Raw genomic sequence first — 19,160 nt, 5'->3', positions numbered from 1 at the left:
ACCTCCGGCCATTGAAAATTTTGATTTCTCTGATTTTCTTCTCGGTTGAAGCCTTCTAAGCACTGCACGATCTCTTTAGATGATGTATATTTCTTATGAGGTGTGTGTGCTTAGGGACCTCAATCTTTGCTATTTATAGGCATCTCATACCATCAACGAGAAAATTTGGGAGCATGAATTTCAAAAGAAGATTCGTGTACGTAACTTAATTTTCTTGGCCGTCGTCAATTTCAATTTGTACACGCTATGTGTCACGTTTTTCTTACATTCTCCCACTTGACACATATATCTCATTTACCATAGGAGAAAATAAAATACATGAATCATGGCTATAGGTCATCTAAAAGCGATTATTATCTTCCATGTATCACTATGTATTATATCTCTCAAATAACTTAATGAATAAGCCCTATGTTTATTCGAGGTCCAACTTTATCGATATTTCTCGAATAACTGAATGTGTGCACAACAAATATGAGAAAATATCACATTATAGTTTCATTAAATTTGTTCTTACAACAAAATTACATAAAGGAACCAAGTCTCATTCTTTCTGTATGATCCTTAAATTTCAATGGTGGCATGCCTTTAGTCAAAGGATCTGCAATCATCAATTCAGTGCTAATGTGCTCGATAAGTAACTTCTTATCTTTAACACGTTCTTTTATGGCTAAATACTTAATGTCGATGTGCTTGCTTCGACTACCACTTTTATTATTTTTAGCCATAAAAACAGTAGCTGAATTGTCACAATATATTCTTAATGGCCTAGATATAGAATCCATAATTCTAAGCCCTGAAATGAAACTCAACCATACACCATGTGAGGTTGCCTCAAAACAAGCTACGAACTCAGCTTCCATAGTGGAAGTAGCAGTCAATGTCTGTTTTGCACTCCTCCAAAATACAATTCCACCAGCTAGCATGAAAATATATCCTGAAGTGGATTTTCTTGAATCGATGCAGCCAGCGTAGTCTGAATCAGAGTAGCCAATTACTTCCAAATTCTCAGTTCGTCTGAACATAAGCATATAATCTTTGGTCCCTTGAAGGTACCTCATGACTTTCTTTGCAGCTTTCAAGTGATCTAAACCCGGATTACTCTGATATCTTCCCAACATCCCAACAATAAATGCAATGTCAGGTCTAGTGCAAACCTGAGCATACATCAAGCTTCCAACAATCGAAGCATAAGGAATGTTTTTCATTTGTTCCCGCTCTAGATCATTCTTTGGGCATTGGCTCAAATTGAATTTATCACCTTTCACAACAGGAGCTATACTTGGTGAACATTCTTTCATCCGATATCTCTCTAACACTTTGTTTATATAGGTTTCTTGAGACAGACCTAGAATATCTCGAATTCTGTCTCTATGTATCTTAATGTCAATGACATAAGATGCATCACCCATATCCTTCATATCAAAGTTCTTAGAGAGGAATTGTTTCACCTCATATAACAGACCCTTATCATTGGTTGCAAGTAATATATCATCCACATATAGAATAAGGAAACAAATCTTGCTCCCACTGACCTTCTGGTATATACATTGATCAATGGGGTTCTCAACGAATCCAAATGAAGAGATAACATCATGAAATTTCAAATACCATTGACGGGAAGCTTGTTTCAATCCATATATAGATTTCTTAAGCTTACAAGCCAATTGCTCACCATTACTAGAGAAGAATCCTTCAGGTTGTTTCATATAAACCTCTTCCTCTAGTTCTCCATTGAGAAAAGCCGTTTTCACATCCATTTGTTGTAAATCTAAGTCAAAATGTGCAACTAATGCTAGAATGATACGAAGAGAATCTTTCTTAGACACAGGAGAAAAAGTCTCCATGTAGTCGATTCCTTCCTGCTGAGTGAATCATTTAGCTACGAGTCTTGCTTTATACCTTTCAATGTTGCCTAATGAATCTTTCTTTTTTTTGAAGACCCATTTACATCCAATGACTTTTACACCATCAGGCAACTGAACAAGATCCCAGACTCCATTAACTGCCATAGAATTATCTCTTCTTTCATAGCATTAAACCATAGTTTTGACTCATTACAACTCATGGCTTGTGAAAACGTTTCAGGATCATTTTCGGCTCCGATGTTAAAGTCCGATTCTTGTAAATACACAACATAATCACTAGATATTGCTGATCTTCTTATTCTAGTAGATCTCCTTAAGTTGTTTGGTTGATCAACAATTTCTTGTTGTTCTTCATTAACAACTTGATCTACTGGATTGTCATCAGCAATTTGTGGAACTTCAGTAACTGGTTGTCTAACACCCATTTGGTCTTGAGGGGTGTGAATAACGACCAATCTGTCATTTGAATAAGAGGGTTGTTCATTAATGTTATCATTCTCAAGAATTATGTCATTTGAATGATCACTCCCACTAATCAAATCATTCTCAAGAAATTTTGCATTTCTTGATTCCACAATTTTAGTGTTGTGAGATGGACAATAGAATCTGTACCCTTTGGATTTTTCAGACATACCCAATGAAATATCCACTTATAGTTTTTGGGTCCAGTTTCTTTTCATGTGGGTTGTAAACTCTTATTTCTGAAGGACAACCCCAAACGCGTATATGTTGCAAACTCGGTTTCCAACCTTTAAATAACTCAAATGGCGTCTTCGGGACAGCCTTAGTTGGAATTCGATTTAATATATACACAACTGTCTTAAGAGCTTCAGTCCACAAGGATTTAGGAAGTTTAGTGCTACTAAACATGCTCCTCACCATGTCCAATAATGTTCGGTTTCTCCTCTCAGCTACGCCATTCTGGTCCGGAGAACCAGGCATAGTATATTGGGCAACAATCCCATGTTCTTGGAGAAATTTCGCAAACGGACCAGGTGCTTGTCCATTCTCAGTGTATCTACCGTAATATTCTCCACCTCTATCAGTTCTCACAATCTTAATATGTTTTCAACATTGCTTCTCCACTTCAGCCTTAAAAACCTTAAAGGCTTCAAGTGCTTCGTTTTTGTTATGAAGCATGTAGATATACATATATCGTGAGTAATCATCAATGAAAGAGATGAAGTATTTCGACTTTGCATGTCCATATCTGGACAACAAATATCTGAATGTATGATTTCTAATATTTCCGTACTCCTCTTGGCACTTTTTTTAGACTTATTGGTCTGCTTTCCCTTAATGCAGTCCACACAAATCTCAAAATCAGTAAAATCTAAAGTACTAAGTACTTCATCATTCACTAATCTTTTAATCCTCTCTGTGGAGATATGTCTCAATCTCCTGTGCCACAATATAGAGGAATCTTCATTTATAAAACATCTTTTAATATCTCCTTGAACATGCATAGTGGTGTTATTATTTTGTAAATAAATAGAGAGAAGACCATCAATCATTATACCGTTTCCAATAAGATTTGATTTATAAAACAAATTTATTGATTTATCCAAAAACTGAAATGAATAACTAAGGGGTACAAGTTTTGAAACTGAAATTAAATTCCTAGAAAAACTAGGAACATAAAAGGTCTTTTTCAATTTTAAAATATAACCACTATTTAACACTAGGCAGCAAGTCCCAATAGCCTCCACATGCGAAGACATCTTGTTTCCCGAATAGATGTTTCGCTCATTTTCTATTGGCTTCCTTAGGTTTTGCATACCCTGCAAGGTATTTGTAACATGGATTGTAGAACCAGAATCAATCCACCATGTATTATAAATCATATTGACCATATTAGATTCATAACAGACAAATGAAGTAGGAATACCTTTCTTTTCAAGCCAGTCCTTAAATTTATTGCAATCCTTCTTTATGTGTCTCGTCTTTTTACAGAAGAAACACTTGGATTCTTTCTTAATGTCAGGTTGAGGTGAAATTATTCCTTTCCCTTTTCCCTTGACTTTGACTTGCTTCTTGTACTTTCCTTGTGTAGTCATAAAAACATTATCACTCGTTTCCATTAACAACCTTCCTTCTCTTGAACACACATGATCATTAATTCATTAATTGACCATTTATCCTTATGTGTGTTGTAAGAAATTTTGAAGGGTCCATATTGCTGTGGAAGAGTGCATAAAATGTAGTGCACAAGAAAAGTCTCAGACATTTCCACTTCAAGTGTTTTGAGCCGAGCCGCTATGTCCCGCATTTTCATAATGTGCCCTCGCACACCTCTCACACTGGTGAGCCTTAATGAAGAGAATTCCATAATTAGGGTACTGGCAAGTGCTTTATCTGAAGACTGAAACTGTTCATCAATAGCCTTCAGTAATTCTCTGACATTATTATGCTGATCGACAGAACCACGCATACCAGCAGAGATTTTGGTCTTTATGAACATTATGCAGAGTCGATTAGATCGCTCCCATTTTTCATAAAGATCAACATCATCAGGAATGCTGTTTTCAGTAATAGCAGATGGTTCGTCTTTCCGTATAGCATAATCAATATCCATCCACCCCAATTGAAGAAGAATTCTTTCTTTCCAAATTTTATAATTATCGCCCTTTAGATCGGGAATGTCACATTTCATATCAGAAAAACTCGCAGGTTGCATAACTGCACAAAAATATAATATGCTTAAAATTTTGAGACAATATCATGTTTTACCAATGTAATTCATGTTTTAAAAATCTAATGACATAAAATTTGCCTGTGGGCTAAAATTTTAATTCAATAAGATTTTTTATTTCTGTAGCTTTATGATAAAACTATCAAAATGAATTTTCCTTAACTCCTGTGGGTAAATTAAGAAAAATATATTTTGATATTTTAACCTAATTAGTTATATAAATATAATAAAAATCCCTGTGGGGTAAAATTTATTATGTCTATATAATTAATTACAATTGATGTTCATTATGTGATCCAAATCCACTTAATGCATAATTTTTCATAATTAAGGATGATGTGGCTATTCCTTAATTATTTAAAATTATACGGTTCATCGGAAAAAATTTTGGCTTTACTTAATGTTTTATATAATAATTATTTCGCAATCAACACTTTCCAAGAGTGCTCTCAGGAAAGATAGGTGGGGCTAAGGCCCTTTAAATACCTAACTCCTAGCAGAGCAACATTCCTCAGGGAGACCAGTGGCTAGTCAAGACAATTTAAACCGATCTATGAAGAACTCCCTCGGATCATATTTTCTTACGTCACCTTATAATTATTATTCAACTTAATTATCCACATTTATGTGAATCTTTATAAGCCAAAATTTTTCATTAAATAACTTTATATTCACATTTTTACTTAATATGAACAAATATGTTTCCCATCAGTTTTTCTCTTCAATCAGAGTAGTGATAAAGTGAGGATCACATTTACGTGAAAATGTGGGCTGCTCATCAGTTTTTCTCTTTTATCAGAGTAGTGATAAAGTGAGAATTATTTGTTCATTTGTGAACATCTGAAATATTTTAATTTAAATATTATATTCACATCTCACTTGATATGTTCATTTTAAATTATAAACAACTCAATATAATTTAATATGAACATAATGTGAATATTGATTTACCAAAATATTTTTCAATACAATTTGCATTTTAAATTTCAAGAATAAATGCAAACATATTTGCATGTACACATCAAACTTTATCCATAATATTTGACATTATATCTAACAAGCAAAAAATAATTTCTAAACATGTATTAGAAATTACGTCAAATTTGGAATTATTAAATAATATTATCCAAACTTCATGCTAACCGATTTTCAGAAAATAAAAAAAATTTCAAGGCAGAGGTATTGAGTAGCTCTGATACCATATGTTAGAAATTTTTCTCAAAAATCATGTTTTGCACGTATATAAACATGATATATAATATGCGGAAGCGGATCGAGTGTTACCTCCGGCCATTGAAAATTTTGATTTATCTGATTTTCTTCTCGGTTGAAGCCTTCTAAGCACTGCACGATCTCTTTAGATGGTGTATATTTTTTATGAGGTGTGTGTGCTTAGGGACCTCAATCGTTGCTATTTATAGGCATCTCATACCATCAACGAGAAAATTTGGGAGCATGAATTTCAAAAGAAGATTCGTGTACGTAACTTAATTTTCTTGACCGTCGCCAATTTCAATTTGTACACGCTATGTGTCACGTTTTTCTTACAAGGTAATCCTGGTTTCCGAGGGGACTATCGAAGAGGTTCCAAGGTAGAAATAATCTCAAGTCCGTCCCAAATGCTCATATTCCTTCAGAAATAAAAAATATTGGTCCAGTAAGTGGCTTTTAGATTTGGCATTGTTTTTGTAGCCGTCTTCTGGGTTATGATTAGGGCTGTAAACAAATCGAATCGAATTTTATGAAATTTTCAGTATTCGAGCTCGAATTCGAATAAACATATTCGAAGCTTGATTCGAAACTCGAACTTTTATTATTTTCGATTCGAACTCGATTCGAAATGAGGCTCGAGTTCGAATTCGATTCGAACTCGAATAATATTATATATATATATACTTAATAATATTATATATATATATATACTTAATAATATTTTATTTATTTTTAAATATAATGCTAAAGTTCGCGAACAATCGAACAATATAATTTTAGCTCGAATTCGATTCGAAAAATATTCGAACATGTTCGAGTTCGGCTCGAATTCGATAATTTCGAATTCAAACCAAATATTATTCGAACCGGCTCGAAAAGTTCGTGAACGTGTTCGGTTCGTTTACACCCCTAGTTATGATAAACGTACAATCTAAAGCAACCTGAGTAATTTGCTTGAAATAATGCACCCCCTTCCCCTGTTCTGTATCACAGAGGACTACAGTAAAACGTTCAATGTATATTTTAATTATGGGATCGTACAACAGTAATATTTACGTGTTCCTACTAGTATTTAACCACTCTTTCCACGCATGCTGAAAATCCTTAATACACCCACATTTCACTTCGAAGAATTCAAAAAAAGTATCAAACATTAAGGAAAAGGTTCCAAAGATAAACACAATAAACAGCATTTACACACCGCTCTGTCTGCAAAACGGTAAAAATACAACCAAATGTTCTAAAATGTACTCAAACTACCATATATACACAAGATTCAATTCTTTCAGCCAAAGGAAATAAGATTTTCCTTAAAAACCCGTCAGTGAGCTAGATGAGCCATTGCAGGTGTGGTACGGTGAGCTTGGACAGCACATGCACAATGTACTGAAGTTAAGCTCAGGCACCCACTGATTATAAGGGAATGGCGACCGGAACATGTATGAAGAGCTGGAAATGAGTCACAGAGTGCCTGCACCGCAGGAGGAGTAAGGGCAGTGCATTGGCTGATGTTCAGGTTCGTAAGGCCTTCCTCCTCGTATCTGTTCTTCTTAACGGATGCCCACATCTCATGCTTGTTTTTCACTCGGCTATGTGCCAGAGAATACATGGCTCTGTCAGTGATATTCTTGCAGAAGTATAAACCGAGGGATCGCAGATGACGGCAGTTGTTTGCCAAGGCGATAACACTCTCATCTGTAGGATTTGCACCATCGAATATAAGAAAGTACAGAAATGAATTGCACCATTTACCCCACTATTTTGCAACTATAGAGAACAAACTATAAAAAAGATATACCTGTTATAAGAACACATCCACAGAAGTCAAGAGCTTGGAGATCAGGGCAACCATAGGCTAAACTCTTAACCCCTTCATCACCAACTCGGTCACACCATCCTAGGTTTATCGACTGCAATTGATCACAATTGTATCCGATGACCTGCAAAACATAGTCCAAGTAAAAAATCTCACGAACCGTCTTAAATGTTATGATCTTAAAACATAGACCAGGCCACAAGATTCATACCTTCAATGCCCTATCTGAGGCAGCCTTGACACATCCACAAAGATTCAAGATTTTCAATTTTCGGCAAAATCCGGACAAATATGCCACAGCAGTATCGCTGAAAGCCGAACAGCCACTTATGTTCAGCTTCACGAGATTAGGGCAGCCACGTGCTAAGGCATACAAGGAACGATCAGTAAGCCTGAAACTCTTGCTCAGATCCAACTCTTGGAGGTCACTACAATAACTTGCGATTGTTTCAACAGCAACGTCCTGAAGTTGAGGCGAGTCTTGTCGCAGAATAAGGACCTGAAGGTTTGTGAATTTCGGAACCAGTGATAGCACCAGATTATTCATGTTCTTCTTGCACCTAAGGCAAAACAAATCAAGTAAAAGGTCATTGTTATTTGAGTCAAAGCTACCACAATTTGCATATTATTACTCCCTAAACAACGGGGCTATGAAAAACTAACCCTTCCTACCAATTATCAAAGACAAAACAATTCAACCAACGCCACACTTAAACAACTTCGAATAACATTTCCTAAATGAAAATTATACTAAGAATAATAATTTGCTAAACCCATGTTAATCCCCCGGAGGCATACATAAGCACGGCTGCAGAACAGGCGGTAGGTTCTCGCCACACTTTATAACCCTCACCTATTCAATAATCACAATGACAAACAAGCACGATTAAAGAACCAAATTGGACCAAGCTTCAAAAGTTGGACTGCTCTACTCTCATCACTTCAAAAAGAGTATTGCCAACCAAAACAAACTAAAAGACCGGGAAAAAAAATCATTCTTACCAACCGGCCATCATCGAGATTCTAGAAACTCAAATCATTCAAGCTTCAAATAGCCCGCAATTCTTTCCTAGTATCTAACGACGATTAAATTCCTGTGTCGAGAAAACTCTTTTAATTCATGGTGCTACCAACTTAAAATAGCCAGGTCACACCAGCAAAGAAACTATTAGCCAGTACTGTGATATAAAATAAACAGAGAAAGAAAGCTACAAGAAGTTTACAAAAATTGACTAAGATAAACAACGATCAACAAAAAACAAATGAAATCCAATATTCAATGCTACAAAAAATTGTTGACAAAATGTTGATTAACATAAAACTGAATCAGCACACACACAGAGAAAAAAGTATACCAAGAGAGGGAGAGATGAGTAAGCCCCCAAGAAATGGCATCCCTCCATCCATGACAAACACCAGATGCCACAATCACCGTGGGATCATCCACCAAAGAAAGAATCCTCAACAAAAGCTCCACTGGAATATTTTTCCACTCACTTATCTTCGGTCCTCCACAAACAATATTTTTGTTTTCATTCACATCCACCACATCACCAAAACCCAGCAGCTTCTCAAAATTCAAGCCCAGACCCTCTCCTGTTTCTCTCATTTCTTAATCTCCCGTGTCAACTTACACGCAAAAATCATAAAAAGGAACTAAAGCCAAAAAAGCTTATGCCTGTATGCCCCCCTTCCTGTCAAATAAATAGAAAAATACATAAACCTAGAGTGATCAAGAAATAATAAAAACAGCTACCAGGGTCCAGGTGTCTTCAACCCAATACCTATAACTGAAGTATTAGCAATAACCAAAGGCTAGGAGATAAATACTTGTCCGAGTTTCAACCACCAAAGGTGGTAAGAAATTTCAGTTTTTTAAAAAAAAATCAACAAAAAAGAACTAATCTTTTCTCTCTTTTTTTTAAATTAACAAAACAGAATAATTTTTTGGGATATACTTCAGAGAATTATTGATCAGAGAAATAACTCGAAAGAAATTACCAGAGTTTTGATTGTACAAGATAAACAGAGGTTTGTGTACCTATTAGTTAAAGGAATAAGTCAATACCTCTGTTTAACCTACTGCTTGCCGGTAGCTTTGATGCTAAGTCTCCACATGGTTTGGACGATCAAGATTAATACATATATTATTTTAAAAAAATTAGTAAACTTATGTATATGTAGCTAAATTTGGACCATTAATTTTATTCAGAGGTAGTGTGCCCAATACGTAGAATGAAATCAACTCAGCTTGCCGATGAAGCTCTGTGTTATAGAGACGCAGCATTGGGTAATCGGGGGCCATAAAAACCACGTGTCAAATTAATATGGATGATGTGTCCAAAGATTACGTAATTAATTAATATTTTCTTCGACACGATTAATGTATTCTTTCGAGATTATTATTAAATATTATAATTTTTAAAAACTTTACAAATTTATAACAAAACCCAAATCCCGTTACATTATATGTTTGTAATCTAAAATTATATCTTATTTCTACTCTAAAAAAAATAATCCAAGAAATAACAATGCATTCCAATAGTCAAAATTAATGGTCTAAACTGTTTATATACTTATAATTATGATTTATGAACATGTAAAGGTCAATGAAAATTGTGTAAAACCCCTTACTTAAATTAACCGTACAAATTTAGGTAATCATTTATGGAGTACGTATTACATTGAAGGTGTGGACCTCTCTGCCTTCAATGATTTCCACATAATAATGAGCAATGTTAATGTGTACAAAGTTTTTTGGTGAGTAATAATATATTATATATATGATATTAATAGTACAAAATAAAAGAAATTAGATTTTTATCGATGCAGTTGAAAAGATAGTTAGATCTTGAGTAAGTTTTTTGTGAGACGATCTCACGAATTTTTATCTGTAACATGAACCAACTCTACCGATATTCACAATAAAAAATAATATTATTAGCATAAAAAGTAATAATTTTTCATGGATGACTCAAATAAGATATCTGTCTCAATAAATACGACCCGTGAGACCGTCTCACACAAATTTTTGCCATAAAACCTATACAAATTATTGACTTCACAGATTTATATTATATAATATAATTGTGGATATCTAATTATTTTATAGTTATCTCCTAATTGATTGCTGGATTACCTAATTATGTCAATGCAACGGATTAAACATCTTTCTCACGTATGCGACCTCAGGATGAATGATTAAGCACCACAGTAATTTTTAGAGTCCACTTTACGTTTATTATTGTTTTTGGGGGTAAAAAACTCATTATGGTTATTTGTGGTTACTGGGTAAAATTATACTTAATGATTTTTTTAAAAATAAATTATAGCGTGATGTGGAGGTTGGTTAACTTCAAAATACACGAAAGAGTTCAAAATAATTAAATTACATATTCCTTAATGTGCAGAATAATGTAATTACATATAGTTAGGCTTCATTTATGTATAATTAATTAATATATATTGTATATTTGCAATCGTCACATCCAGAGATATGTGGGTTCTGTAATCCGAGCTTTTATTACAATCTTTCCTCGTATGTGTATTGTGTGAACGAACACAAGGAGGCTAGCCCAGAAATTGTGTCCTCAATATGGTACAAATCAAGAAAGACAAAATTTATGTACAAATACTAATAATTAATTAGCTGCGGAACTTTTCCAACAAACTTCCAAAGAAGAAGCTAGTGTGAGCCCATCCACCTGCTTCAGCTGCTTTATTATCTATTGGAGCCTTTTTCACATTAACCCTCATTGTGCGCCCGATTTCTTTTCGTAATGCGTCGACGGTCTTGGCGTCTACCGGATTCCCAGAAGCATCGTTCACGTAGAACACGTTCATGGCTTCCTCTCCGACAGTCGAGACACCTGCTCTCGTGACGGAAAGCCCATTTTCTCGAAGCACTCGAGTTACTTCCGACAGGAGCCCTACCCGGTCCTTTGCACATATTTCCAGGCTTAGGCCCTGATCATGTTTCAAAACTAGTAAACAATCCTGTTTCAGGATAGTAACAAGCGTGTAATTCGATTTATTCGGGAGGGTGATTGTTTAGGCTACCTCGCTTGTTCTTCGGCGGATTGCAGCCTCGAGACATTTGATAACCTTTACTTTCTCTCCTTCGGTGTCTAATGTGCGACCATCCATGTGTCGAATGAAATATTCCTACAAGTTGGAGCTAAAAATTATGCTACATTAGAGGTATAAGCAAGTCCGACTAGCATTGGTTAAAACTTGATCAGCTTGAACTCAAGTACTCGCCAACCTGCTCGAGCTCAAGTGATGATACTATTTATTTTTATGTGCTAACTTTGTTAAATACTACGGTATCCATAGGATGTTCTTCTCACTGCCTTTGTCTGAAACCAAATATAATTCATACTCGAAAACATAACCTGAATAAATGCACTACATAGCTTTACAAGTCAATTTGCGTTCAAGTCAAGCTCAATCTTGAATCACTCGATTGTGCTCAAGCTAGAGTTCGAGAAACTATTTCTGTTTCAAATCCAGACACTCCTTCACTGAAAAGACGTTAAACTTCTTTTAAACGCAGTGTCAAACCCCAAATCCCAGTACTTTCCCTCCCCCTCAAATTTCTATGTTGTGAAATACATGGAGAGTTTTAGTCCTAAAGCTCAAGTTTCTTCCCATCTCCCCAAAATGATCAATGAAACAATAACTTACATCAATTCAAGAAAAGAAACCAAGCAAATACCTGTGAAGCGTATGGGCCATCTGATGAAATAGTGGCATGGAAAACGACGTACTGCATATCAGTAAGTGTACACACGATATCAAACATAAGCTTTGGTCGATCTTTGCACCTCACAGACACAACCAAGTAATCTTTCTCTTCACACCGCTCAATCACAACTTTTGGTTTGAATGACGGAAGAGAATCCAGTTTAGTTTCTGAGAAAGTACACTCATAGTCCCTGTCAGCAAACAATAGTTGGTGGAGTCGTCTGTCAATATGTGTTGAACCTATCGAGAAACTCGTGTGAGCAACATTTTTTTCGTTCCCACACCCTTGAAGAATATTTTTAAGCTGCTCCTCCAGAGATGATAATCGAGATGCGTCAGTCACTGCACAGCATGTCGCGTTATCATTAACGTATAGAACACATGCTATGCGACTGTTATGAGTCCACACTTCGGCAGAAGCAACATTGATGTGGAGATTAGCAAGCGCGGCAGAAATCTCAGATAAGAGACCGGGGCGGTCCCGGCCTATAAGCTCGATAGTAGTGTAATCCCCCATTGATTTAACTCCCATTCTCTTTTCAGGAGAAGCCTTCAGTACGCCTGAGGTGTAGCCTTTGGGTCCCAAAGCCTATCGTTTATGAACAACAAAAAATATAGATTACAGGAAAGTGTTCCCGGTTGTATTCTAGCACGTGTCTAGGAGCCAAATGTAGTTAAGGCATCAAATTCTTTCCCCCATTCAGACTCCAAATAAAGCAATTCACATGAATCTATAATGAGCCCGTGAGCTACTCTATGCAGAACGCATTAATGTGAACACAGTGAACATTTTAAGAAAGCACCTTCTCTATGTGCTCAATCGTCTGACTGTCCCAGATCTTGCGCCCCTGTTCATCGGTGACATGAAACACTGTCGAGAAAGAACAGAAAACATAATGAGTCTTTTACTCGTGAAAGGAGCTTCTGACTCACACTCGATTTCTTAAAATTCTTGCACGAGGTAAAAGATAAACAACTAGACACACAGTCGTGCACCTTTAGTTTCATAACACTGCTTATTGATACACATAAATTGACATTTCATTATAATAACTTGAGTCAATAAATATTCACGATTAAGTATATCATACCGTCCATAAACCAGCCGCCATCAGAGGAGATGTACGCTTTAGTAATTATGAGATCAAGATCGGTAAGAATTTGCACCACCTCAAGCAGTATCCCTGGTTTGTTCATGCTGTCGACCTGAGAATCACATAAACATTAATATTGTTTAACTAGAAAGATCACAATGTCAACCCTTGAGAACATAGGTAAGAAGTATTTTCCTTGATTTACTTCAATAACTTTTACTGTTCATTAGTGCCGGTTTTCCATGTTTGATTCTGATTGATTAAATTGCAAGCGATACCTTGACCAGAGTACAGTCCTTGCAACTAGAGTTGTCCACAGAAACCCTGAAACAGGCAACTGAGATAATTTAAAATCGCAAAACCAGAATATCATGATTCAAAGATCAATACTTCATGTGCAGAAATAAGAAAATTGCAGCACATAATAAGGACTTCTTTAGTGTTAGGAAAAATAACATAAACTTGTTCATTGTGTATCAAAGCTTAAAGTAAAAAGGTTTTGAAACTGAACTGGGGAGGATTTATTCTGATATTCAATGTCTCGTATTCAGGATCAAAGTATGCCCACGAACCCATTTGCTCGTCTGCATCAAACACCAAAAACGGTTAACCAAGCAGTCAAATTACATTTCATAACCAACCAGAATATCATAACACTGACACTTCTTGCAAAAGGTAATCACCGAAAACTAAATAAAAATAATGAAGAAATGCTGAAATTTTTATCAGAGATGCTTACCTTGACCAACGGCACGGTAGTGAGTCTCGGTGGGTAAAAAGTAATCCTTGCTTGGATTCTTTGGACAAAAGATTTACATGCTACAAATGATTCGACTGCAGATAAGAAGATACAACAAGTTGTAGTCTAAACAGTCACAAAGTCGAAAAACTCACAAGTTAAACGCATACCAAAAATAATCACCATTTGAAGACTAAGACTATTTTGAACCAATATTTATGCACAACTAGCTAGGAAAACAGAATAAATTTCAACTGTCATGCACGAACATATTGAGAAGACAAGATAAACACAATGAAATGGAACATGAAATTGTGATCATGCCATGTTATTGAAAGGAGTTTATCTAATTTTTTTCAACTGCGTCTTTCCGAATAATATAATACTGACACTTCAAAATGCTATCTAAGTACTAAATCATGCACCAAACTTATACAAATTAACAGACTCTGGCCAAGGATGTTGGATAAACACGCACACTAAAATTTAAATTTTCTTATAATTAATTATATATTTTCAAAATAAACGCAAATCAAAATAAAGCTTCACCCCCTGAATTGGATTCTTTTCAGACTTCAAATTTGGCACCAAAACAAATATAAATCCCCACACAGAAAAATAAAGGCGGTAAAAATATAAATAACTTACCTTCTTACGAAGTTGCCTGCTTTCCCACCGACAGGAAGTGGATCCTAAGCCTCAATCAAGTATCAATTAGCAAAGATCAAATCAATCAAAGCCAACAAAAGAATACACGATAATAGACAAAAGATAACTGAAACAAAAGTGATGAGGAAAATAATCGCAAAAGGAGCAAGAAATAGAGCGAGCTCAAATTTACAAAGATAAAACAAATTTTAAACGGTAAATTAGTCTCAACCCCGGACCAGAAAACAATTTAAAGCCATTAAATTAAACATATAAGATTAGAAAATCCTTCATTTACATATGAAATATACAAAAACTATACGTATATATAATGTCAAAGCCACATATAAGAAATTAAGAGCATGAAATCACCTGACTTCTGAAATATACACTCTTGAGTACGTGTTTCGTTTCGTTCGTTCGCTAGTTAGAAAAGGAAAAGTGCGTGAAAAACTTTCAACGTTGGAATAGCACTAAAGCTCTCTTTCTCTCTCGCAAATCTTTCACAGTGGATTTAGAGAGGGAAATTGAATATATATCGTTTATATAAAGAAAATGGAGGTGAGAAGGATGACAGAGGAGCGATTGATGGTTACCATAGAGCGGACGCTCATTAAATTAAAATAATATAAACCATAATGAATTTTTAATAGAGCAAGACAAACACGAATCGGAAGATTTTCTAAAATCCAAAATTTATTATTATATATTATTATTAATACTATTATTAATATTATTATTATTATTATTATTTATATTATTTTCGGTACGATTTCGGATACGAGGATAATAATCTCATATATGTCTGGAATTGCTTCGAGAATTTTTTAAAAATCCCTGAACCCCGACCCGAATCCGAAAAAATCGGGGATCCACATCCCCGTTTCGGGTTTTTTCCATGGAACCTTAAATCCGTGGGGAAAGTTGTCATCCCTATCCCCACCTCATTGTACCAAGACTTGTTTTTCCATCATGATTATGTTATCTCTCACACGCACATTAAGAAACTTCGTAGATGTAATTCATATTAAAATTTCTTCAAATCAAGTACGCTTAACTTTAGAGTTCTTATGTGATGAGCTTCCGAAAAGAAGATATACATTCTTGATATAAGTAGTACATATTTAATGTTTTAAGCACTCCTCAACTGCACGTCTCATACCTTGAACTTTTTTTGGAAAATCTCTCTCCTTCTGTATCAGTTCATTCATGTTCTTTTCGCCTAAAAGTCAGTAAAAAATCGCTCATTATTCATACAATCTCATGACAACGGCAATCACTCTGCCATCTTCGGACCCGACCATCACATGTGTCCCTATCATTTCACGTGTCCTTTCCACGCTCCTTGTAGAGGGTGACCTATACGCTCACCTATGAATATGGGATTTCGTGTACGGTGCTGCATGTTTATTGATTTTTAATATTATATTTGTAATAATATGGAATGGGACTAGTTCGAATGAATCTGAAATAGCTGACTCATCAATGTTTAGAGAATTACCATAATTGATTAATTAATTAACTTTTAATCAAATATATAATAATAATAATAATAATAAAGTTTGGCACAGGTTAGAATATGTAAACCTCCACCACGAAAGACAGGTGGATAACTGCCATCATCTTAAATTGGGCATATTTCTTTGAGCCAAGAGAAATAGAATCTTACTCCATTTACACCAAATTAATCGTAACCAATTGGATATGCATATATGATTTAAGGGTTGGTTCTACCAGAATAATGAATCACACTTTTCCTTTTGACTATTTTTAAACACTCAATTGTAATAATACATTTCCTAGCCTTAATTCGAACAACTCGAAATATTTTATTTGAAAATGTAATTGGTGAGCATATAAAAAGTTTTTGAAAGGTAAATCCCAATTGTTCGTAAGTTGTATTGACGTCGTGTCACATCCTGTATCACGCATTGATTCCATTGTACCATTTGAGAGGATGGACCTCAACCACAACTTGAGACAGCACTATGTAGCAAATGGGGCTCACAAAAATGCACGGAATTTACTTAGAATCCTATTTGTGCACTCCTTTGCTTCCATTATCTGTCAAATCCAAATATGTCCCCAGACAAATAATGATAAATTTTTGCTCAGGAATTTACATCCATAATTCCACATACTAGTAGCTAAAATATTTTGTATTTCATAAAATCCAAGATAATATTAACATTCCATCCTCTGATCTCAGGCATACTCCATTTTAGAATATTTAATTTCTTGAATGGTCCCTTGAAAGAGAGTAGTTCATTTTACCAAGATTCTGCACTAAAAACAAAAAAAAAAAACATAAAATAATTATTATATCATATATGAAATTCAGTTGATCAAACAGTTGCTCCTCAAGTTGATCACATTTATCTTCAGCGTCGTAGTGTGCTCTACTGAAAATTATCCATGCACCTCCACATGGAGCCCCTTAATTTCTGGTCTCCCGTGCTCAGCCAAATTATTTCATGTTGGTAATTGGAATAATAGTTATTACCAAATTTATATATATTATGTGTGTGTGTGTTAATGGCGCGATTCAACCATTATATATAAACATACAAAATGGGAAAAAAAGGGTCATTCCGATTGAATTTGACACTCTGTTAATGGTTTTGTCTAAGATACACTGTGATGAAATTAGAAAAAGAACACAATTATTAAATATTCCTATTTTAAAACCTAATAATTTTGGGCTGAATTTGGCACATTCTAACAATTGAATTTGACACTCTAATGAGCTTCGATCCTATTTGTCACAAAGCTCTATTCACTTGTGAACGCGAGAAGATAAATATCAATTGTATTTGTCTTCATTCAAATTTGACAACGCTTGAAAAATATGATTTTAATTTTTCAACAAATCCTGCATATTTAATGTCATATGTCAATTTTTCTCGACATTTAACGTTATCTGCAATTTTGTCGACATGGTCGACCACGCGGGTGCACGCTATTACCGAGCAGCGCATGTAGATTGCTGCTGGAGCTACCCTGTATGCATGCCGCGCTGATTTCGCGTGGCTGCACGCTCGTTTCTGTGCTGTTGTTCCTCGGACACGCAAGGTGCTGTCCTGCTCTTCTTTCCTCAACACTTGACAACTTTCTCCCATTCTACATCGTCTTTTGCTCTAAAACGCATGTGTTACCTATGTCTATGTCCCTGCAAATGACACAAACGTCTACCACAAAAACATAAATCTACTCTGAAACAAGTACGAATACGGACGGTAATGTAAGTGCAATATTGCACTTATCACTCGCCTACATGAATTTGACATATTTAAGGTCTAGAGAACTAGATCATGTCCGGTAAACGGTTAGTATAAAAATATAAGGAATCTAGTTAAAAGTGGTTTCCAGGTATTCTTTAGACTCATATCATGCAAAGTGGAGTCGTATTCAAAACATGAACACCTAAGTAACGTAGAAATCGAAACTGGAAGCCCAAGAGATAGAAAATTGAATATATTGTCAGTAGAAGTATAGTTATAATAATGAAGAAAAATACATATTCATCGGGAAATATCAGAGCAATCACGATATTTATATCAGTATTAGAGAGGGCTTGCTAGAGATTTGGATGCTAAGTTTTTGGCCCAAGTGACATTATAAAGACCTTAATTAAATAGTGCAGAATTGTTTTAAATAAAAAAGTCGGTGCTTGATGATTACTTATGCACAGTATATTACCCCTTAACTTTCAAATTCAAAAACACTACGCTGGAGCATTCAACATATGCATCAACCTTTCTTGATGCATCTTCCTTGATTGCACGAGCATGAGTTCCAACAAAAGTATTGGAACCAGTTTGAATTTGAAAACCCACTGCATAAACATTCGTTTCAAAATTATGATAAAAAGAAATTTAAATTTAAGCTTAACGAGTTCACTCTCCCTCCCTGGCCACAAACTTACTGGGGTGCAGTAGTTTATGTAGCACTCCAAACACATAAATAGTATCCCCTTCTTGATTCATGTCATCCCGCATACGAATTTGAGCGATAATATCTTTCTGACTCCTGAAATTTGCGATTTTTCGTGGCATAGAACACAATAATTATCCGCCCTGGCATGAAAGTGGTAGTACTAGTGCTGCTGCTACTCCTCTCCGTGCATGATGCCATATAAACAATAATATCTTAAATCCAAATCCCACAAAAATACTGAAGTGGTGTTTGGAAAGATGGATTTGATTTTGCAGCAGGGATTTGACCTTCATCAAAATCTTTCAATCGATTAAGTGGACTGATTCTTGAATGTAAGAATTATCTCGATTCAAAAAGCTGCACCACATCTAAGGGATTATCAAGAAATGGGCTTTTCTTTTTTGTCTCC

General features: G+C 35.2%; 2 protein-coding genes across 8 annotated transcripts; both read right to left on the bottom strand.

Annotated features, from left to right (window-relative positions):
- Positions 1 to 6,927: 6,927 nt before the first annotated feature.
- LOC142545893 (F-box protein SKP2A-like) lies at positions 6,928 to 9,404 on the bottom strand. 3 transcript variants are annotated; one of them, XM_075653319.1, is made up of 5 exons: positions 8,944 to 9,106; positions 8,591 to 8,682; positions 7,800 to 8,148; positions 7,571 to 7,712; positions 6,928 to 7,467 (listed from the first exon to the last, which is right to left on the bottom strand). In XM_075653319.1, exons 2-5 carry the CDS (start codon positions 8,602 to 8,604, stop codon positions 7,094 to 7,096), a joined length of 879 nt encoding a protein of 292 aa, XP_075509434.1. In that variant the 5' UTR covers positions 8,605 to 8,682; positions 8,944 to 9,106; the 3' UTR covers positions 6,928 to 7,093. The 3 variants fall into 3 exon arrangements, with proteins under 3 accessions (XP_075509434.1, XP_075509433.1, XP_075509432.1); XM_075653318.1 differs by lacking the exon at positions 8,944 to 9,106 and adding an exon at positions 8,387 to 8,441 and having other exon boundaries at positions 8,595 to 8,616; XM_075653317.1 differs by lacking the exon at positions 8,591 to 8,682 and having other exon boundaries at positions 8,944 to 9,404.
- Positions 9,405 to 11,089: 1,685 nt separating this feature from the next.
- On the bottom strand, positions 11,090 to 15,456 carry LOC142545892 (ACT domain-containing protein ACR3-like). Of its 5 annotated transcripts, none has more exons than XM_075653316.1 (10): positions 15,188 to 15,456; positions 14,816 to 14,859; positions 14,168 to 14,262; positions 13,940 to 14,012; positions 13,707 to 13,752; positions 13,426 to 13,540; positions 13,138 to 13,205; positions 12,306 to 12,923; positions 11,648 to 11,765; positions 11,090 to 11,554 (listed from the first exon to the last, which is right to left on the bottom strand). In XM_075653316.1, exons 4-10 carry the CDS (start codon positions 14,002 to 14,004, stop codon positions 11,334 to 11,336), a joined length of 1,251 nt encoding a protein of 416 aa, XP_075509431.1. In that variant the 5' UTR covers positions 14,005 to 14,012; positions 14,168 to 14,262; positions 14,816 to 14,859; positions 15,188 to 15,456; the 3' UTR covers positions 11,090 to 11,333. The 5 variants fall into 5 exon arrangements, with proteins under 5 accessions (XP_075509431.1, XP_075509428.1, XP_075509427.1 ...); XM_075653313.1 differs by having other exon boundaries at positions 11,648 to 11,752; positions 14,816 to 14,865; positions 15,188 to 15,454; XM_075653312.1 differs by having other exon boundaries at positions 11,648 to 11,752; positions 15,188 to 15,454.
- Between the last annotated feature and the right edge of the window lie 3,704 nt (positions 15,457 to 19,160).

The sequence above is a fragment of the Primulina tabacum genome, chromosome 5 (genome assembly GCF_025594145.1).
Source record: "Primulina tabacum isolate GXHZ01 chromosome 5, ASM2559414v2, whole genome shotgun sequence".
Classification (NCBI taxonomy): Eukaryota; Viridiplantae; Streptophyta; class Magnoliopsida; order Lamiales; family Gesneriaceae; genus Primulina; species Primulina tabacum.
This window is presented reverse-complemented; position numbering and strand designations above follow the sequence as displayed.

What these genes read in the sequence shown, in the direction of transcription:
- LOC142545892 (XM_075653313.1), bottom strand. Translation starts at nt 14,004, where the DNA reads ATGGGTTCGTGGGCATACTTTGATCCTGAATACGAGACATTGAATATC. An exon ending in ATCAGAATAAATCCTCCCCA is followed by an intron (nt 13,753 to 13,939) that starts GTTCAGTTTCAA and finishes TGCCTGTTTCAG; the next exon opens with GGTTTCTGTGGACAACTCTA. An exon ending in TGGCGGCTGGTTTATGGACG is followed by an intron (nt 13,206 to 13,425) that starts GTATGATATACT and finishes CTTTCTCGACAG; the next exon opens with TGTTTCATGTCACCGATGAA.
- LOC142545893 (XM_075653317.1), bottom strand. Translation starts at nt 9,197, where the DNA reads ATGAGAGAAACAGGAGAGGGTCTGGGCTTGAATTTTGAGAAGCTGCTG. An exon ending in ACTCATCTCTCCCTCTCTTG is followed by an intron (nt 8,149 to 8,943) that starts GTATACTTTTTT and finishes GTTTTGCCTTAG; the next exon opens with GTGCAAGAAGAACATGAATA. An exon ending in TGGATGTGTTCTTATAACAG is followed by an intron (nt 7,468 to 7,570) that starts GTATATCTTTTT and finishes CAAATCCTACAG; the next exon opens with ATGAGAGTGTTATCGCCTTG.